Source organism: Bactrocera neohumeralis, chromosome 6, assembly GCF_024586455.1.
Source record: "Bactrocera neohumeralis isolate Rockhampton chromosome 6, APGP_CSIRO_Bneo_wtdbg2-racon-allhic-juicebox.fasta_v2, whole genome shotgun sequence".
NCBI classification, from domain to species: domain Eukaryota; kingdom Metazoa; phylum Arthropoda; class Insecta; order Diptera; family Tephritidae; genus Bactrocera; species Bactrocera neohumeralis.
The window spans coordinates 59,389,530-59,409,901 of NC_065923.1; the positions used below are offsets into that span (position 1 = coordinate 59,389,530).

Below are 20,372 nucleotides of genomic sequence, written 5' to 3' on the forward strand. Positions count from 1 at the left end.
TTTTAAGTAATAATATTTTACTTAACTGATTCTTATTTAATTTTTGTTTATATAATCGCAAATTTTATAAAAAGATGTGCTTAAAAATACGTTTGCGGTTGAAAAGGTCTTCAATATAATTGTATACATACATATGTATATAATAGTATACTTTCATAATTCTAACTATATATATACTAAAATTTAAGCTAATGCTTAAGGACGGTCAATATAAAAATTGTACTTATTTAATAAAATTTAATTGTTTTATGAAATTGTATATATATTTTATTCAATATGTAATTAACTGGTATGCAACCTCAAGTTTTTAACTATTAAATTAATTAAAGCTGTTAGATTTTCAATGTTTCATGAACAGTTTTTCATTGCTTTTGTTGATTTTAAATAGTAAATAAATAACTTTTTTAAAATAAATACATATGTATTTATGCACACTTTTTAATACTATGAAAAATATAAACTTTTTAAATTAAGCACAAAACTTTGTGCAAGTTTCTGTCTTAAGTCTTTTATATATTTGAAACAGCAAATATGAATTGATTTGAAAATAAATAAAGTAAAATGCAACTATTCAACCTTCATTTTGTGCAAACGCATTCTGTGTGCTTTTAGGCCGTAAATATGACCAAAAGCCTTTCCGCAATCTGCACAAGTATGCGCTTTCTGCTCAATATGTTTCGCTTCAATGTGACGATCTAACGTGGACTGGCTTGTGAACCGCTTAGGACAGCGATCGCATAGAAAAGGTTTCTTCGCTGGATCATGAACATAGGAATGTCGCGTGAGATGTGATTGTTTTGGAAATCCTTTACCACACTTGGCGCAGATGAACTTCGGTTGACGTGGCACACAATCGTGTAAATATTTCACATGCTCTTGTAGAAAACGCTCCTCCACATATGCTTCAGGGCATTGTGTACATTTGAATATACGCATTGATTCATCTTTATGTGTTTGAGACATATGAGTACGAAAATACTTTGCATAGGCGCTAACAAAGTCACATTGTTCGCATTTGAATTGGAAATCGTAACGTTTGGGTGGGCGGCCCTTACTTCTTCTAATAATAGTAGGTTTTTCGACAGATTCAGCAGTACCCTTATCGTCGAGCAATTCAATATCAACATCGAAAGCTGTAGTGTTTGCAAAGTTTTCATTTTCATATTCGAACTCGCTACAGTGCAACATTTTAGTTTTCTAATGGCTATAAGAAAAATAAGAAAAAAACGTTAACTTCGTGATACCCTTTTCAGGGTATAAAAAATTATTTTCAAATAGTTAATACTTTCAAGATTTGGTAGAAATGTTATTAAATTTACTCATTTGCTTACTAAACACAAGAAAAGCGTGCTCATACTTGCTAAGCATATATATGTAGGTACCTCAATATAGTGTGCGTATGTAGACAGTTAGTATTTTCAGTATTTTACTAATTAACATACATATGTGCAGGTGGATTTCAGCAGGTTGTTAAATTTCCGTGCATAAATATGGTTAATTGATACCGCACCCAAATAATAATTATGCTTACTGTCTATAAAATATTATTTCTGCTTCGGCTTTGAAAAACATTGTCATATTTTTTAACTAAAATAAAATTAGAAATAAAGAAATTACCTTAAACTCTGCAATAAAAAATTACCTGTTGCACGTTTGGCTACTCAGGTAATTATTAACCGTCTACGCTCAATGTTCAATAACTCGCTTACTGCAGGCAATGTTTCTTTCTAACCCATTGAATATGTAATTTTTTTTATGTTTCATTAAAGTAAAACAAAAAATGTCAGTCAACGATTTAATAGCTCCTGAAATTGTTTACAAAATATGAATGGAACTTATTCGCTTTTATTTATTAGAAAAGTGCGGCCAAGTCAGCAGCATATCGAGTTGCCACTTATTAAACGGGTATTATACATTATACTTACAAATAAATTATTTAAATGACTCAAATTACTTTTTAAATATATAATATATTTACTTTACTTTCAAATCCAAATGTAATGTAATACTTTTTTATTTATGACAATTTTTTTATATCTTTAAATTCACTAAAAGATCTGGTGGCAAAGACATTTCTATGAAAAAATGTGGCAAACAGATTTGAAGAAGAATGAGCATCAACCATGCTTTTTATATTGATATGAATTTTTCTGAAATAATTGCGGCCAGAATGAAAACGTGCAAGTTGTGTAAATGTAAATCCGAATCTGTTTTTGAGCCCAACGAATATATACTGGGCACACAAATTTCTGATGTTATAAAATTTATATTTAGTGATCAGGTAAGTGCAGTACGATAATTGTTTGATTTGAAATTCTTAGCCTCATTTTCTTACAGGCGTTGGAGTTTCCACCAAAATTTTTCATATGTTCTGCATGTGCGGCGGCGTTGGTACAAACTGAAATTGTGCTAAAGCGACTTTCGGAGGCTTTGCCACACAGCAGAAATTCTGGAAAACTAAACTTATCTAATCATAAAAACGATGATAACGATGAGGAGCCTCAGACCGAACAGAATGGTATAAATGAAAGTAGCAAAGCTTCGGCATCTGAAACCTTTCTGAAGGATTGGATATTTCGCTGTACCCATTGCGAATACACTACCAGAAAGCCTAAATTGTACAAAACTCATTTAACAACTAGACATGAACTGGATAATCCACGCATTTACCAGTGTATGTATTGTTCGGAATCATATCAACGCATAAATGCCATACAAAATCACATCGGCAGCATACATGAAAATAAACCGCGTCAAAAACGTCAACGTCGAAAGACAATTGCATTTGATTCGCCAAGTGTATTAAGCAGTACAACCATCAGTAAACAGGTGGAAATTAACACTCCAGTTGGTAATATCAACAATGAAACAAATGGTGTTGATACAAATAATGATAGTTATCAAGCAGATGGCAGCAAAAACTATGAATTTACATGCAGTCACTGCATTTATAAAACAATATTTCCAAAACATTTCAAGCGGCACTTATCAGTTAAACATAATATTGAAGACACAAGAATTTATAAGTGCAAGCGATGTCCTAGTACGTATGCACGACAATTTGCTTTGAATAACCATATCGCTTACGAACATGAAAACAAACCTAAACCACAGCGCAGAAAGTCAGTAGCTTTAGAACAAAGTATATTATACAAAGACGAGTTGATAATACCTAAAGAAGAAATGTTGGATGATAATGACGACCTAAGATGTGAATTTTGCCTTTATCAAGCGCAAGACTCAAAAACGCTTCGAAATCATATGGTACTATTGCATCAAACTGATAATCTAATTCAAAACAATAACAGTAATCAAAAGGACAACAATTATAAAAATAATGTCTATTCGGAGACCACATATGATAATCAAGAAGAACAGCAAGATCATGTATTCCAAGAACCTTTTAAAAAACCACGTAATCAATTAAGTTCGAGTGAAATATCATCTTCAGAATGGGTTTTCCAATGCCCACGTTGTGATTTTGAATGCGCCAAAAAGAAAGCATTCAAAGCTCATTTAATTAATGAACATGGCTTATATGATAACGATATATATAAGTGTCTTTACTGTTCGTCAACATACGAACGTTATAGCTCGTTGCAGAATCATGTAGCAGTGAGTCATAGCGTTGATTTGACAGGAATAGAATCGGATTCTAGTCAAGATAACGTTGCAAAGAAACAAAAACTTAATGGAACTGCAAATAGTACAGAAAAACACACTCTTGAGAACAGCAGTCAGGAGCAAACGCCGTCAAAAAAACGTAGAATGGAACGAGAAAAAAGTAAAGAATCTTGTGTTGTATGTGGCAAGCTTTTTTCCACCGTGGATAAATTGCGCGCTCATATGGACAAACATCATGGAGGCGACGAAATCAAAAAGTGTCCGAATTGTGATGCACAATTTCGTTCGTTGGAGAAGTACGAGGCACATCTGTTTAGCGAGAAATGTCTCAACACTAAGCTAGCCTGCCAATATCCTGGTTGTCCGAAACGTTTTAATAGACCATCAAAAATGCAACAACATATGCGTGAGAAACATCCCGATGTAATAGACTAACGTTTGTTGGTTTTAATAGGATTATTATTTTTTTGTTTAATATTTTCAACACGGTTACGCATCCCCCATGCTGAGTTTTTACCTAGTGTCAATAAACGGTACTACCAAATATATGTACATATATGCATTTAAAATATTACAGTGTCATTTTACGTAAATCATTATACGCAATCTATTACGTAATCAGCATATATGTATTTGATTGTACTTATGTATAATATATTTCTTATGAGAAATAAAACAAACAACATTAATTTCAATAGAATTAGTTTTATTTTCGGTAAATATTTTAAATACACATATTCAATCCATGATACATATACAGGTATGTATGCACGTATAAAGTAATAAATATGTTCAACAACAAATTATGCAAGTCACCTTTACGTTTCCCCATTTCGTAAAAAATCATATTAAAAATAGGCTCATGAAAAAGAATAAATTTGCACTTAATAAACTACACTAAATACACATTTTCAATTTACACAAAGTAAACTCGGCAATAATATTAAAATAGTAAAAAATGTTAATATAGATATTCCCTCTATATACCGGGCTTAAGTATTCAAACATTTTCAAAAAAAATTAGGGAAATAAGCTATTTCAACGAAAAAGTTCATTTTTATCTCTACCAGCTAGATTTTAAGGGTCATGGATGAAGGGAAAACTTTAATAATATTGCAGTTTTTATTTTTAATGTAAAGTTACAAACGTTAGACGTATCTCAAGTTTCCATTATTATGCTTTGCTATGTATTTCCGCTTGCGCGCATTTCATAACCTCTAAGGCACCCTTTTTAATCAATTCCTCAGCCAATTGTTGACCCAAGGCATCACTACGTTTATACAATTCACGATTGTAACAAGCATGCTGATACAAACCGCAGTAGAGATTATCCACATCTTCAATCAGCACCGGAATCGACTTCGGTTGTGGCTTCTCTTCATCAGCATAGTCGAACATTTTTACAGTTTTCTGTAGGAACGGACACTTGCCCGCTGCCGCGTCTGGCGCACTGCTTGAAAACTCATTGTCTTTCGCTGTGCTGTGCATACTGGCGAACGGGCATTTTGAGGTAGACGGTAAGGCCGCAACGACAACATTGTCAGTTTCTTCTTTCGGTTTTTGTACGAGTTCTTTGGTAACGGGACATTTCCCCGCTGTAGCCAATGTAATCTTTTCTTCTTTACTTACAAATGGGCATTCGCCCATAAAATCTTGCCCTACATCCATTTTTAAGGGGCAATGCGGATTGTTAGCGTTCGAGTCGCCGCTAGCGCGCAAATCCAAGTTTGCGCTAATATTTCCAGTATCATTGCCATTTTCTGCATTGTTTATCATTTCTATTTTGTGTAAATCAGCGCTAATGACAGGGCAATGTTTTGCTAAGCTTATGTGTTTTTCAATGATATCGCCCATGCTGTAGGCGGTTGTAAGCTTTTCTATTTCTGCATCGTCATTTATCACTGGAGGACTGTGACGTTGTTCCGGACTGCTTGACTCGTTGCTTCGGCGTCGTTTAGTAGGCGGTTGATCACTGCTATCGTCGTCGCTATCTTCAACTAAATTAGCATTATCATTGTTATCAGCTTTTTTCACTTCTTCTACGGCGAAGCTGCAGGCTTTCTTGTCACGTATTTCGGTAGCACCATCCAAACTCCAGACGGCGCCCACCAAAGACAAAGCGCTGTTACAGTTATTTTGATTTGTTTCAGTTAAATCACCATCTAAATTACTCCAAACTGCTACGGGAGCACTGCAGCCACCACCTAAAGTCTTGAGGAAGCTACGTTCGGCTAATATGCGACAGGTTGTTGACAGGCACATCAAACTCTGCAACATTGAGAGTACTTCCTCATCATTCGCACGACATTCAACAGCCAAGGCACCTTGGCCGACAGCATATAGCAAATCGGTCGGTTCTAGTACCTGACTGATACGCTGCTCCCAACCCATGCGTACAAGGCCAGCTTGTGCAAGTACTATGCCAGCGAATTTCGAATTAGCGGCATCCAATTTCGCAAGACGTGTATTCAGATTACCGCGTATATCGCAAATGGTTAGATGAGGATATTGCCGACGGATTTGAGCTGTGCGTCGAAGCGAAGAAGTGCCTGTAACATAAACAACATAATTAATTACTTACTTACAGTTTATTAATAAAATAATATAATAAAAAATTTACTCACCTATCACACAACCCTTTGGCAATGTTTCGATGGTGTGACCCTTGTATTCCTCACGCAGCACCAAAGCATCTCTAGCGTCTTCACGTTCAAGCACAGCACCAATCGCCATACCAGTTGGAAGCGCGGTGGGTAGATCTTTAAGCGAATGTACAACGAAATCTACACCACCGTTGCGTAATGCGTCTTCGAGATCACGTGTGAAAAGGCTTTTCTCGCCTATTTTTGGCAGTGATATATTGAGAACACGATCGCCTATCGTTGACATGGTATCTAAAAATATTATAAACAATAAACTTTAGTTCTGATAAATGCAGAAATAAAAAAATATTACATAATTCAACAAACATGCTAGTCATAGCAACAAATATAAAATTTATGCTGTAAAACAAGTCAACAATAATGCACCTACAAGTTTTAATTTTTCATCCCAATAATTAAGAATTAAATAAGTGAGGAAGAGCTAAGTTCGGGTGTAACAGAACATTTTATATTCTCGCAATTTCCAAAGCAAAGATAATTAGCTTTTTAAATTTCAATAGTGTATCTCACAGGCTTGGTTTGTAGATGGGCGTAATCGCTCCACTGCCACGCCCAAAAAACACCATTAATCGAAAATATATAAAGTGTCTAAGTAACTAAGCCGTAAATTACGATGCACAACTCACTTTTGGCACAATCAATCACATTATAGAGAGCATCCAACCCTCAATTCATCATCCGCCAAATCCTGGAAAACACCCATGAAAAGAGGATTGACACACGCTACCTCTTCGTCGATTTTAAAGCTGCTTTTGACAGCTACAAAAGTTTTTTTAAAAAACAAAAACGGTTTGAGATATCAATGAAATTCGTTATTCGTGTGAAAGTACATTCCATTGCCATTATGTATGGAACTTGATTCTTTGGCATGGCCTCACAGGCACGCTTGCAGAAGTCCAGACGCTGAACCCAATTTTCGACGGTTTCAAGTATAAATCGATATGCAGCAATTTCACGTTCGATATTCCTACGCAGTTTATCAATCGTCGCTGGCTTGTTGGCGTAGGCCATAGACTTGACGCAGCCCCACAAAAAATAGTCTAACGGCGTCGAAACGTACGACCGTGCCGGCCAGTTGACTGGACCATTTAGTGAGATAACACGTTCACCAAACTTGGTTTCCAATAAATCGTTTGACTTGTGGCGTCGTCCTGTTCGAACCATATATTGTCCAAGTCCATATCATCCAATTCGGGCCAAAAATATTCGCTTATCATTGAGCGGTAGCGATTCCCATTCACAGTAAAATGCCGGTCTTGATCATCATTGAAGAAGTACGTACACCGCACAAAACCGTAATTTTTTCGGGATGCAATCAATACTCATATAGTACGTACGAATGTACTTTCACACGAATAAATAATTTCATTGATAACGTAAACAGTTTTTGTTTTATTAAAAAAACTTTGTATCGCTCTTATTGAAAAACCCGCTCTTAAAGTTGAGGACCCTGACTCCGAATTTCGGTAGTAAATTTTAATAATTTCGACTCGTTGGTGGACCGTATATCTTTCCATGATGAAATGACAAACCTTACTGAAGAGAAATGTCGAAAGAGCGGGAAAAGCTATTGGTTTGCTGTCCATATTGATCTACTTTTGTAGCGTAGCTATTGAAAACCCCTGTAATACGGCTGTGTAAACTGACGTTGAGCAATACCAAAAGCTAAGTTGATCGGGGAGGACCTCTCTCTCCGAGCCTTTTTTTACAAAACGAGGTTTCAGAAAAGGCGACTCCCTTTGTGCGACTTACTCAATCTAAGGCTGCAGAAAATAATTCAAGCTGCAGAACTTAATCGAGCGGGTATGTACAATCTTCAATAAGAGTGTACAGCTGCTGGCGTACGCCGATGATATTGATATCATTGGCCTCAACACCGGCGCCGTTAATTCTGCTTTCTCCAGACTGCATAAGAAAGCAAAGCAAATGGCTTTAGTAGTGAACGACGGCAAGACGAAATACATATCTCCTGTCATCAAACAAAGAGTCGTCGCACTCGCGACTTAGCTCCCACGTACCTCTTGACAATCATAACTTCGAAGTCTTAGATAAATTCGTCTATCTTGGAACCAGTATTAACACCACCAACAAATCCCAACGAACAAAGACCAAACTCTATAAGTCACTCATTATTAGACATTTTGCGGAAGATTTAATGGTTATTTGAGTATTGGCAACTGTGAATACCGCAGTCGATGGAACGATGCGCTGTACGAAATATACAACGACATTGACATAGTTCAGCGATTTAAGAGACAGCGATTACGCTGGCTAGGTCATGTTGGTCGAATTGATGAAAACATTCCAGCTCTAAGAGTATTCTTCGGAGAAAGCAGAGGAATACGAAGGTCACCACTTCGTTGGAAAGACCAGATGGAGAAGAACATGGCTACACTTAGAATGTTCAATTGACGCCAAACAAAGAAGAAGAACGACTGGCGGTGTTGTAAACTCGGTTATAACCGCATAAACGGTGTCTTCGCCAATAAAGAAGATATAGATATATAATATATCTATCCCTATATCTATCTTGATTAATTTTAGGTGATACAAACAACCGTTAGGTGAAACAAGATGTTCCAAGAGTATAAAAATACACATTTACAGAATTTAATGTACTTTTCAGGGTTGGAAATGAATACTCAAGTATGTATAAAATAAAATCAGGCGTACCACAGGGAAGTGTTTTAGGGCCATATCTTTATTCGATATTCACAGCGGATATACCAAAAAACAACGATGTTACGATAGCAATATTCGCTGACGACATTATGCAGTCCTAACTTCAAATAAAGTACCTTCAGAATCTTCTGACATACTACAAAATTACTTATTCCAACTAGAAGATTGGCTCAAGAGGTGGAATATTAAAGTCAATTCAGATAAATCTGTCCATGTTACTTTTACCCTAAGAAAAGGTGATTGCCCTTCAATCAAAATTTTTAATACAGCCATACCTGTTAGTGATCATGTGAAATACCTGGGGTTACACATAGATAGAAGGCTTACCTGGAAATATCATGTAAAAGCGAAAAAAGAACAAATTAATATTAAATTGAGAAGTCTTTATTGGCTTCTGGGTAAAAAATCTGTTCTTTCTCTTGAAAATAAACTGCTAATTTATAAAACCATAATCAAACCTATTTGGACTTATGCGATACAAATATGGGGCACGGCAAGCAATTCAAATATTGAAATAATACAGCGCGTTCAATCAAAAACTCTCAGGTCAATTACAAAAGCTCCATGGTATGTTTCAAATCATACTATTCACAGAGATTTAAAAATATGCAAAGTGAAAGATGAAATAAAAAAGTTTAGTGAAAGATACAAAATCAGGTTAGAGATCCATCCCAATCCTTTAGCAGTGGCATTACTACAGGTACCCACTACAACAAGGTTAAAAAGAAAAGACATATTGAACTTGTAAACCAGCACGCATGCACGTAATGTAAATACATAACTTTAGCACAAACTAGTGATGATTATGTTATTTTAACATAAAGAAAATAGCAAATAATTATGTAAATTAGTATGTATGTAGTTTGGAATTTTATTTTTATTTTTATTATACTGTCACTAAACAGAGGGTCACTTAATGAAGTAACACTCACAATTTGTTTGTACCTTAACAGCACATTTACTTATTGTCTATTAACATTAAGACAGATTGTAAATTTAACTTGAATAAAAAAAAAAAAAAAAAAACTTTAATAATCAGCAATTATTTTTGAAAAAATTTTGATCCCCTTGATTCTGTTGCCAGGAATACCTCTGAAAAGGGTTGTCAGGCTATAAAAATTGTCTTCAATATATTTGAAATTTTTTTAAACTAACTCAAAATCAGAGTCGAATGCTATTATTTATAAATATATAAGTTTTGACATTTTATATTATGAAAAATTGTAATTAAAAACTTTGATGTGTACAAAACTATATACATATGCGTATTGAGCAATGGCAACATTGTTCAAATGAAAACAAAAAAAGATGGCGGATTTCTGCGTTTTTAACACGGGCTCAACTTTTTATACATTTTGCTCGCTAAGGACGGCAACTGAGGAAGGGAGTAGCGTTTTTCGCTGTTCCTGATATAAGGCTCTGCTGTGGCTCCCGACAAAGTGAGAGCGGTAGCAAGAGCAAATTGAAATGCTACGGAAGTAGCGTAGTTTTTCAAACGCTGAATAGAGATCATCATTGATATTAATCGATTGTCGTTTTTTTTATATTTTGTAAGCAAGCCAAACACGAAAATGTTAAAAATAAATCAATTTTACATAAATTTCGTAAATATTATGAAACAAAGTCGACACGTATTTTTATTTTTATTGATAAATATGTTTTTTGATTATGTTATAGAAAATTTAATATTTGTTATCGACATATTTATTTTCATTCAAGTGTAAAAACATCTCTGAATAATGAAATGTAATAGATTTTGTGACTGTCACAGAATAGCAAAATCGTCTCAAATCTCAAAAATTGTCTCTAACTTAAAATCTCAAATTTAGAGACTTGAGACTGTATCACAGTACATAATCGCACGGTAAAACGAACTTTCCACGCATATCAAAACTTGCACTTAAAATCATAACTATTACCTGCAAGTATGTAGTGTGGCGTCTGAACATGTATTTTCCTTGGCAGGCAATTTCATAACTGATAAAAGAAATCGACTTGCACCCAAAACCGTAAATAATATAATATTCCTGAATTCTATATGTAAGACTAATTAATATGGCAATAAGAACTTCGAAACGTTAAAAACAAGAATATGCAATGATATTGAAAAGCAATTGTGTGCTTTCCCTCAATCTAAGGATATATTTCGGAATTAAGTATGTGTGTACATACATATGTATGTACATAAATATTGAAGTAAATTTTATATTTAGTATTTTTATTTTTTACCGAAATGAACTGAAGTGTGTGATTTTGTTTTTTGTTAATAATTCATGTAATTTTTATACCATTGGACTGACGTGAATTTTATTTTTAATTTTAATGCCATTGAAAGGAACTGAATTATCATTTTAAAATGTAATATTATACGTGATAACATGAATGTGCATATTGTGATTTTTTTTAATAATACAAAATATTTTATTTCATTATATGCACTTATGTATTCATTATTGGAACCAGTTAGAAAATCGTTGTTGTTATACAGTAATATAATAGTAACTCTTAGTACTTTCGTAATGGATTTTTTAGCCTTTGGTTCATAGCGTTACGGCTCAAAGGCTCAAGGGGCTTGCGCACATTTGAGCTTGTTCGTATATTCACAAGTGTTTTGTATTCATAATTGTCAGAGAATCCTAACGGGGCAACTTGATAAAATTTATGTTATTCTAACTGTATTACCGTGCCTATTGGAGACTACTTATTGCTTATGGAAAGTAATATATGGAATACTAATTAGTACGCCATATATTGAAAATAATACGCTGTCACTTCAGCAGTTTGACAGCGCAGTTTTCATTTTTATGAAAATTTCGAAGAGGCAACATATCCCATTTACACGTACATACATACTTATACCGACGGCATTTTAATTTCGGCAATATTAAATTAAGTAGAGCGAGTATTAAGACGGTTGTGTTACATATATTATAAAAATAGTACATTTTCAAAAAAACATTTTTCCAAAAATCATTATTAGGTTTAATATTGTTAATTTACAGAAATATTATGCAAAATGGGTTGGGAATGAGCGAAGTCTTATATTTAATAAACTTATACAAGAATAAATCAAAATATCATTGCTCATATCAAATTTAATTGATATATAAATTTATTTAAACAGTTCAAGAGCTCAAAACATGCGGTACATCAGCTCGACCCTACTTACCCGACGCCTTTTCGCAAATGATTATGTTATGATAACAAATACCCACATACAGATTTGGCAATGGCAATAGCCAGGAGGAGGATGGAGTCATGTGCAGAAGTTCACGCAAGTGAAGAAAGTTCTCTGATCGCCATTCACTTGGGAGTGGCCAGAAACGAGTCTTTTACATATGACTCAAGCAGCTCACGACTTCCGGTCTTTGGCCAAGTATCCTCTGGGTAGCCTAAGAACAGCCGTTTGAAGGCGAGCTAAAGTGAGAAGGCGAAACATCCCCTCCGCAGGGTTGTGCGCTGGGTTTGGGACCGCCAAGTAAAAAAATCATACCAATGAAAATTAACAATCAGGCTCGGATGAGAGACCCCCCTTTTGATGACGAACATGGCAAACGAAATAAGGACTACGAATTAAGGGCATGCACCTGGAATGTCCGGTCCCTTAATTGGGAAGGTGCCGCTGCCCAGCTAGTTGATGTCCTCGTGAAAATAAAGTCTGACATCACCGCCGTCCAAGAAATGCGATGGACGGGACAAGGACAGAGACGAGTAGGTCCTTGTGGCATTTACTACAGTGGCCATATAGAGGAGCGCAAGTTTGGTGGGGGATTCGTGGTGGGAGAGAGACTCCGTCGCCGAGTACTATCATTCACTCCGGTGAATGAACGTCTAGCCACAATTCGCATCAAGGCGAGGTTCTTCAACAAATCGCTGATTTGCGCCCACGTCCCGACGAAAGAGAAGAGAGGTGACCAAAGATGCCTTCTATGAGCGCTTGGAGCGCGCCTATGAGAGCTGCTTGGCGACTTTAACGCCAGGGTGGGCAAAGACGGTATATTTCGCACTACGGTCGGTAAATTCAGCCTCCACGACGAAACATCCCCAAATGGGTTGAGGCTGATCGACTTCGCCCACCGCGGCCCGAAATATGGTTATCTGTAGTACTAGATTCCAGCACAAGTAAATACATCAAGCTACTTGGCTGTCTCCGGATCGAAAAGCCATCAACCAGATCGATCATGTTGTGATAGACGGAAGACATGTCTCCAGTGTTCTAGACGTGCGTACGCTCCGAGGTCCTAACAACGACTCGGACCACTATCTTTTTGCAGCCAAGATTTGCACCCGCCTCTGTGCAGCAAAAAACGCACGTCAACAAACACAAGGAAGGTTCGACGACGAGAAGCTGCAATCACAACAGACAGCCGAGTGATTTTCTACTCGGCTTGCACTCCTGCTCTCTGAGAGGAAGAGGAAAACCTCCACTCCGTTGGAAGGACCAATTGGAGAAGGACCCGGCTTCGCTTGGAATATCCAATTGGCGCCACGTAGCGAAAAGTAGAAACGACTGGCACGCTGTTGTTAACTCGGCTACAATCGCGTAAGCGGTGTCTACGCTAATAAAGAAGAAGAAAAGGATTAAAGCTCGTTAGCTCTCAATCATTAAATGTTTTTAATAATTCTCCATTGAAAAAAATACTATGATGCTTCAAATTACAAAACGTTTTATTAAATACCTTTAAATTTCACAAATTTATTTAATTTTCATTGTTTTACATTTTTTATAAGTGGGCCTGAAGAATGCAACAAATCCCTCGGTTTACATATTTTTTTGGTAAGATTTCAATCTGGCCATCGCTCGTTTCCAATTGCTAAACGTCAAAACCAGGAATAAAGGGTTGTTAAACTTATTCCAGTGTGAGAGCGCCTCAAAATTAGCGTTTTTTATAACATTTTCCATTATGGCCAGATTGAACAAAATTACAATTTTTGGGCATTTAAATTCAAACACCCAACATTTAGTATGAATAAAAATTACTATATAGCGGTTATTTATTATATGGAGAAACTATTTAAGTCTTTTTAAAGAATATTATAACAACTGACTTTCGTCCTTTCTATACCCAATAATAGGATTTAAGCTTGTTAGCTCTCAATCATTAAATGTTTTTAATAATTTTCCATTGAAAATATACTATGATGCTTCAAATTACAAAACCTTTCATCAAATACCTTTAAATTTCACAAATTCATTTAATTTTCATTTTCGATTAGCTGTCAAAGTTCAGTAGGTTTTGACGTTTAGCAATTGCTCTCTCACTTCCAGTGAGAGAGGAGTTAAAGATCTCTTTATCTCTGGTCAAAACCTCCTGAACTCGATTAACTGTCAAAGTTCAGGAGGTTTTGACCAGGGATAATGGGATGCCCAACTTATTCCAGTGTGAGAGCGCCTCAAAATAAGCGTTTTTTATAACATTTTCCATTATGGCCAGATCGAACAAAATAAGAATTTTTGGGCATTTTAAATTAAAACACTTAACATTTATTACGATTGCAAATTATTATATATTGGACTTTTAATATATGACGAAACTACTTAAATCCTTTTTTATGATTTTATGGTATATTAAAACAACTGACTTTTGATCTTTCAATACTTAATAGGGTGAATTAAGCCTGTTAGTTCTCAATTATCAAATGTTGTTAATCATTTGTAATTGAAAATTAATTCTATTATGCATCAAATTACAAAACGTTTCATGAAATATATTTAAATTTCGCATTTTCTTTGATTTTCATTGTTTTAAATTTTTATTAGCGATCTTAAATAGCGGCAACAAATTCCTCCGTTTACATATTTTTTTGGTAAGATTTCAATCTGGCCGTCGCTCGTTTCCAATTGCTAAACGTCAAAACCTCCCCAATCCAGTCAACTGTCAAAGTTTAGGTGGTTTTGACGTTTAGCAATTGTTCTCTCACTTCCAGTGAGAGAGGAGTTGGGCATCTCTTTATCTCTGGTTTTGACGCTTATCAATTGTTCTCTCATTTCCAGTCAGAGAGGAGTTGGACATCTCTTTATCTCTGCCAAAACTCTCTCTCTCATAATTGTAATTGAGCAGTAATCACACTTGTGCTCATTCCGTGAATAATTTGCTTGATTCAAACTCAATTTTTCGCAAGTGGCTCAAAGTTGTGTTTAACTCATTCACTGCAGATCACTGACAGAGATAAATCACTGACTTACATGTACACACATACATATGTATATTAAAATGTGTTAGCTAGCTTACAGTAAAAAATGTTTTTTTTTACAAACGTATGTATTCACTTATGTACATATGTACATCTGCGAGCAATGAAATAGTAGTGGGTACCAACATTATACATCTTTTTCAATTGTAAATAACTTTTAATAGTTTTGGCTCTGGTTCCATTGCAAATTTTCATACTAAGTTTATAAATAAAAATAAATTAGTTCACACAGGCAGTAAATGCTTAGTTACAAAAAGCTTTGTTTTACATGGCCCTACTTAATGGCAATAAAATAGTAGTGCATAAAAAAAGTTATCTTAAACTAGAAGACCCGTCCACGCTTTATTGTGGCTGATGCATAGATAGTACTACTATTGTCATTTATATGATTTCTAACCAGTCCCTATCTTTAAAAGATACGTGTACAAATTGCAAACTGATGAACTATAAGTTAATGAGATACATATGTATATCATTTAGAGTGAAGCAGCTTGTGTTAGTTTACAGAAAATGGATCAAAACACATTTGGTGTGTAAATAAAGCATTGCTTTTTGGGAGGGGAAAATATTGTTGAATTTTTTATGAAGTTATGTGTGACGTGGCTCCATAATTTCTCACTGAAGTAGTGGACTACACATTATGGACCGGTCCTTAAGCATGGAAAGACGAATAACTCGGCTGGAAAGGTTATGGCATTAATCTTTTGTATTATTTTTGAGGAAGGAACAGTTTGAAATTGTACGCATATACTTCAGTGTTTCCATTTAAATATTGAAAAGCCAATTATGCGTCTATATACTGCAAAGTTTCTATAAACTTACGTATGTAGAAAAAATTGTAGAAGTTGTACGCTTCCTATTCGAACAGTCGACAAAGAACGATTAACCGGATAGTCGAAAATGAGCGGTTAATCGAGTAGTTTACCACTTACGTCTATCCGGATACTACAAACTAAATATTATTATTCCAATAATGTTCTATCCAATTAGTCGAATACCAAGAGCTCTGAATTGAGGTCAGGAGATTGAGCTGGCTGGTTCATAAACTCATTTCCATTGACCCGAAACCATTCCTGTGCCCACCTACTGGTGCGTTTTGGTTCATTGTCCTGGTGAAACATTAATTTTAGCAGCATATTATCTTCTGCAAATAGTGCTGATCCATGATGCCTTCAATACGATGAATCGGACCAACACCATGAATCGGACCAACATCTCTGTACTAGAAACATCACCATATCGTGGTATATCGCGGGTCATACTCTGTATTAGGGGAAAGTCACCCATACTCTTGAAACCCTTTCCGGCCATAAAAAAAAGTATGTTCCCACATTTTTAGATTGATCTTGTACAAATCTAAGACATCGTGATTAATGATTTTTTTTTAAATAAAGTAATAAATTTCCCCTTTTCTTCGAAGCAATTTTTCGCTCGTCCTATTAAAGAACAAAAAAAAAACAATATATTTTTATTCTCCATTTAAAAAATAGGGAAAACCTGTCAAACTTACAATTTATGCATATTATCTTGACTTGAAATCTAACGTTTTACCAAGTTTTTTGCTCACTACTAACATCGTAATGATATCTGTTCTACGGATTAACGGTATATAATTAACATTTTTAAATTGAGTGCAATAGGGACGTTACATATTACACAATATATTGTGCAATGCGAAATAAATATCAAAATTTTTTAACGAATGCCCATTATTATTTCATTGTTCGCAGCTGTTTGCAAATACTTATGTGCATACAAAATTACTATTATCTGTTAGGAGGTCAGTAGGGTAGGTAATCTTTTTTCAAAAAAAAAAAAATTTTTTGCATTTTCTGTTCCCTTATACCATTAGAATTAATGTAGAAACCCACTTTACCATTGGAAGGTTTCGAAAAAGGCCCACAAATAATAATACACACCTCAAACTTTAAACGCGTTTTTCTCAAAACACACTATTTTAAACTGGCGGACATGATTCCGGTCGAACTACTCAACTTATTATTAATTTATTGACAATGTTATGCAAAATTTATGTAAAAAAAAAAAACATGGGGAAAAATTAAAAACAAAAACGTTAATTACTACATTTTTTCATGATTCTAGTAGGGGCGATAACCCTTCATGTACTTTTTAAGAATAAATTGGGTTTTTGTGTTTCAGATGATCCAAACATGAGAAATCGTGTCCGCCAGTGAAAAAACGCATCTCATTCACCCAGCCACTTCTCCGACAGATGTCATCAAAAAATTCCGAAAAAAAATTGTTTATACCCTCCATTATATAAAAAAGTTCTATTGTAGAATAAAAATTTCTACGAAAAAAAAATGTTAAAAAAACAGGCCAAATTACCCTATTGACCCCTTAGCAACAACATATCCACTATGTACCTGCATTAAATAAATATATATTTAATTTATAACACGAATTACAAGTACTATTTTAGTAATTTACATATTTATATGAATAAGAATGTATGTATGTATGTAAGAGCCAGATAAAATGGCAAGCATATCGTAAGCAAAAACTCACTTGCAGTCTCAGTACTAAGAACTTTTAAGATTCAATAGTACCTACATACATAAAATTGTACACATGATAAGCAGTTTTCAGTTTTATACTCACGTGCCTACATATTTATATGTATGAACAGTGGGTGACAAAACTAAAGCAACGAAATCTATTTATTGAATAAAATCATCAAATAGACATCAAATTATTGGTTTTTTATTTTTAATATTAGGACATTCATTGTTCTAATTAAATTAGAAAAAATTAAACTAATTATTGTTATATTTTAATATTTGGTTTCGTATTTTTTATTTCAATATGGTTTCAAGGCGGCGAGGCATGAATACAATTAATTAATTTATTGTATCGCCGGAAATGCTTTTCTATGATTTTTTTACTTGTATAAATAAAGCGTCTTTATTTTTACAATTTTCACGTCCAATCTTTCGCCACTTCAAAACCTCAATCCTGTAATAAACAAACCATTGTTTTACATAAATAGTGTATCCCCTGCTAAGGAGCGTAGCAGCAAGATCGCGTCCGCTCGTTCTACTTAGAGTGTTAACACCCAGGAACAAACCGCGAAGCGGAAGAGCAGGCAAATCACGCCGCAGGAGCTCCCCGGTTCTAAAAGGCTGAAGGGCAATAACACGAGGGCAGCCGGAGGCCAACCCTCCATACCAAATCCCCCCGGATGGAGGAGAGACGGCGCAGATATGTGGATGCTTTAAAAGGCATCCGAATGGCTGTACTGCCTCTCAACTACCCAGCAGAGACGCTGGAGTCGGAGGATCTTACCGTGCTCCAGGACCTCTTCATGGAAGAGGTTTTCAGAGGCACTGAATACGCAGCGTCCTTCCATGGCTTCGATTTCAAAAGAAGCATTTTTTATTTTTATTAATTTTAAATGAACAATGAATTCCCTAATAATAAAAATAAAGAACAAATCATTTAATGACTACTTTATGATTTTATTCATTTATGTAAATACCGACAAGGTAGATTCCGTGCTTTAGTATAGTCGCACACTGTATATACCTACGATATTATAATTTTAGTAATTTAGACTTGTTGAATTGTGAAACAAGTAAAATACCAATTCAGCGAAAATTAGGAATTAAGGATTACTTACGGATTTCGAATTTCTTTTTGGGATAGAGTTTTTGTAAACGAGCAATGACATGTTTCGTTTGAATGAGCGCTAACTGAAATTATAAGAAAACAATGAAAAATAAGTTAAAGCATTTGATTAATTTCATAGAAAGCGACGATTAATATATTTTTGAAAATAACATAGAACAATTGTAGCGTTTGTTGGATGGGAAATAAATAAACTCGAAACAATAAAATAAAAACTGAAATTTCTTTATATTTTAACTTTACAATACCAGTGATTGAGCTACTCATCAAGTTTTTGGAATAAAAGCATTTCATTTAAAAAACCGAAGTTAAAAGGAAATCTTATCATTCAAAGTTATTTGAATTTCTGATTGTATATTTGCATATCATCGTCAATCCGACAGTTTTGACAACACGTGTGATAGTTACAGTAGCACAATATAGCATTACTGGCAGATAGTGCCTTTTACTTGAATATAAGAAAAATGCGCAAGCAAATTCGAAACTGAATAAGCTACTCATTGCGCTACTTTAATGACTTCCATTTCCAAAATATGCACAAACGAACAATTAATATGTAAATATACACTTGCAGACAGGCATTCATTTGTATACAAAATACAAATATAATGCATTATTTTTATGTATGAAGCACAAATAGAAAATAAGTTGAAGCCTTTTCGAAATATTTTCTGTTCGATTCCACTGGCACAAAATCGTTCCCGCAGTTATTGTGCATATTTTCATAGCATTGTAACGAGTTTAGTAGCATACTGTTGGAATCTCATGTGCGTGATTGTCGTGACTATTTCGTGAGTTATGAGATTGTATAATCACCAAAAATTAAACACAACCAATATCCGCAACACTCGCCTCGCGTTCCCTCTGCTTCCAAACAACAAACAACTTTACCATTCATTTTATTCATACTCTTTGCTTCAAGTACTTATTAAAAAACAAAAACATTTACGAAATTCATTAATTAAGGTTGCTATTTTTTTCTTTTGCTTGTTAAGCGATTATAACCTTAGCTTCCACACAGCTCTACGACTTTTTCACTTACTTCACTTTTTCTGGAGCCCACACGTATGGTCTTATCCTTATGGTTTGTCATCTTTGTACGCTGTGAAATGCAGTGGCGAGTTTTAGGATATTTTTCGTTATTAAAAGTGAAAGTCTTGATAGATATTTATTGGCCAATGACCTTCTTCCAAGGTGCTCGTTTTATTGTCATTAATATTGAATGAAATCGCACACGCAAAGCTCAATGTTCAAAGAATACACGCACTCGAACTTATCCGCGGTTTATACTTAAATGCCACAGTAAAAAATTACTTCCATACTGGTAAAAAGTGATCCGACGCAACAGCTCCAGTACAATCAACCACTCAAAGCAATCCAAACCGCATCCGCCAACCGATCTGAATGAAGTAGTTGGCATGCGACATGATGAGAGAAAAATTTTGATTACGAAAATGTTATCAGGTGTGTTACACGATTTGCGAGAGGGTGATGGGGCATTCAGCTCCAACTGAGCCCCAAACAATAAGGTTGCATTTTGTACGGCTTTGCCGTTGTGTG

The 20,372-nt window shown here is 34.9% G+C and overlaps 3 protein-coding genes across 8 annotated transcripts; 1 reads left to right on the top strand and 2 right to left on the bottom strand.

Annotated features, from left to right (window-relative positions):
* Positions 1–297: 297 nt before the first annotated feature.
* On the bottom strand, positions 298–1,836 carry LOC126762654 (oocyte zinc finger protein XlCOF15-like). 5 transcript variants are annotated; one of them, XM_050479553.1, is made up of 3 exons: positions 1,643–1,836; positions 1,532–1,587; positions 298–1,204 (listed from the first exon to the last, which is right to left on the bottom strand). In XM_050479553.1, exon 3 carries the CDS (start codon positions 1,186–1,188, stop codon positions 568–570), a length of 621 nt encoding a protein of 206 aa, XP_050335510.1. In that variant the 5' UTR covers positions 1,189–1,204; positions 1,532–1,587; positions 1,643–1,836; the 3' UTR covers positions 298–567. The 5 variants fall into 5 exon arrangements, with proteins under 5 accessions (XP_050335510.1, XP_050335512.1, XP_050335511.1 ...); XM_050479555.1 differs by lacking the exons at positions 1,532–1,587; positions 1,643–1,836 and adding an exon at positions 1,443–1,525; XM_050479554.1 differs by lacking the exons at positions 1,532–1,587; positions 1,643–1,836 and adding an exon at positions 1,383–1,525.
* Positions 1,837–2,085: 249 nt separating this feature from the next.
* LOC126762646 (zinc finger protein CG2199) lies at positions 2,086–4,313 on the top strand. Its single transcript, XM_050479541.1, has 2 exons — positions 2,086–2,281; positions 2,338–4,313. Exons 1-2 carry the CDS (start codon positions 2,111–2,113, stop codon positions 4,057–4,059), a joined length of 1,893 nt encoding a protein of 630 aa, XP_050335498.1. The 5' UTR covers positions 2,086–2,110; the 3' UTR covers positions 4,060–4,313.
* LOC126762648 (porphobilinogen deaminase) lies at positions 4,310–20,258 on the bottom strand. Of its 2 annotated transcripts, XM_050479542.1 has the most exons (4): positions 19,855–20,258; positions 18,805–18,877; positions 6,249–6,518; positions 4,310–6,173 (listed from the first exon to the last, which is right to left on the bottom strand). In XM_050479542.1, exons 1-4 carry the CDS (start codon positions 19,903–19,905, stop codon positions 4,798–4,800), a joined length of 1,770 nt encoding a protein of 589 aa, XP_050335499.1. In that variant the 5' UTR covers positions 19,906–20,258; the 3' UTR covers positions 4,310–4,797. The 2 variants fall into 2 exon arrangements, with proteins under 2 accessions (XP_050335499.1, XP_050335500.1); XM_050479543.1 differs by lacking the exon at positions 18,805–18,877.
* Between the last annotated feature and the right edge of the window lie 114 nt (positions 20,259–20,372).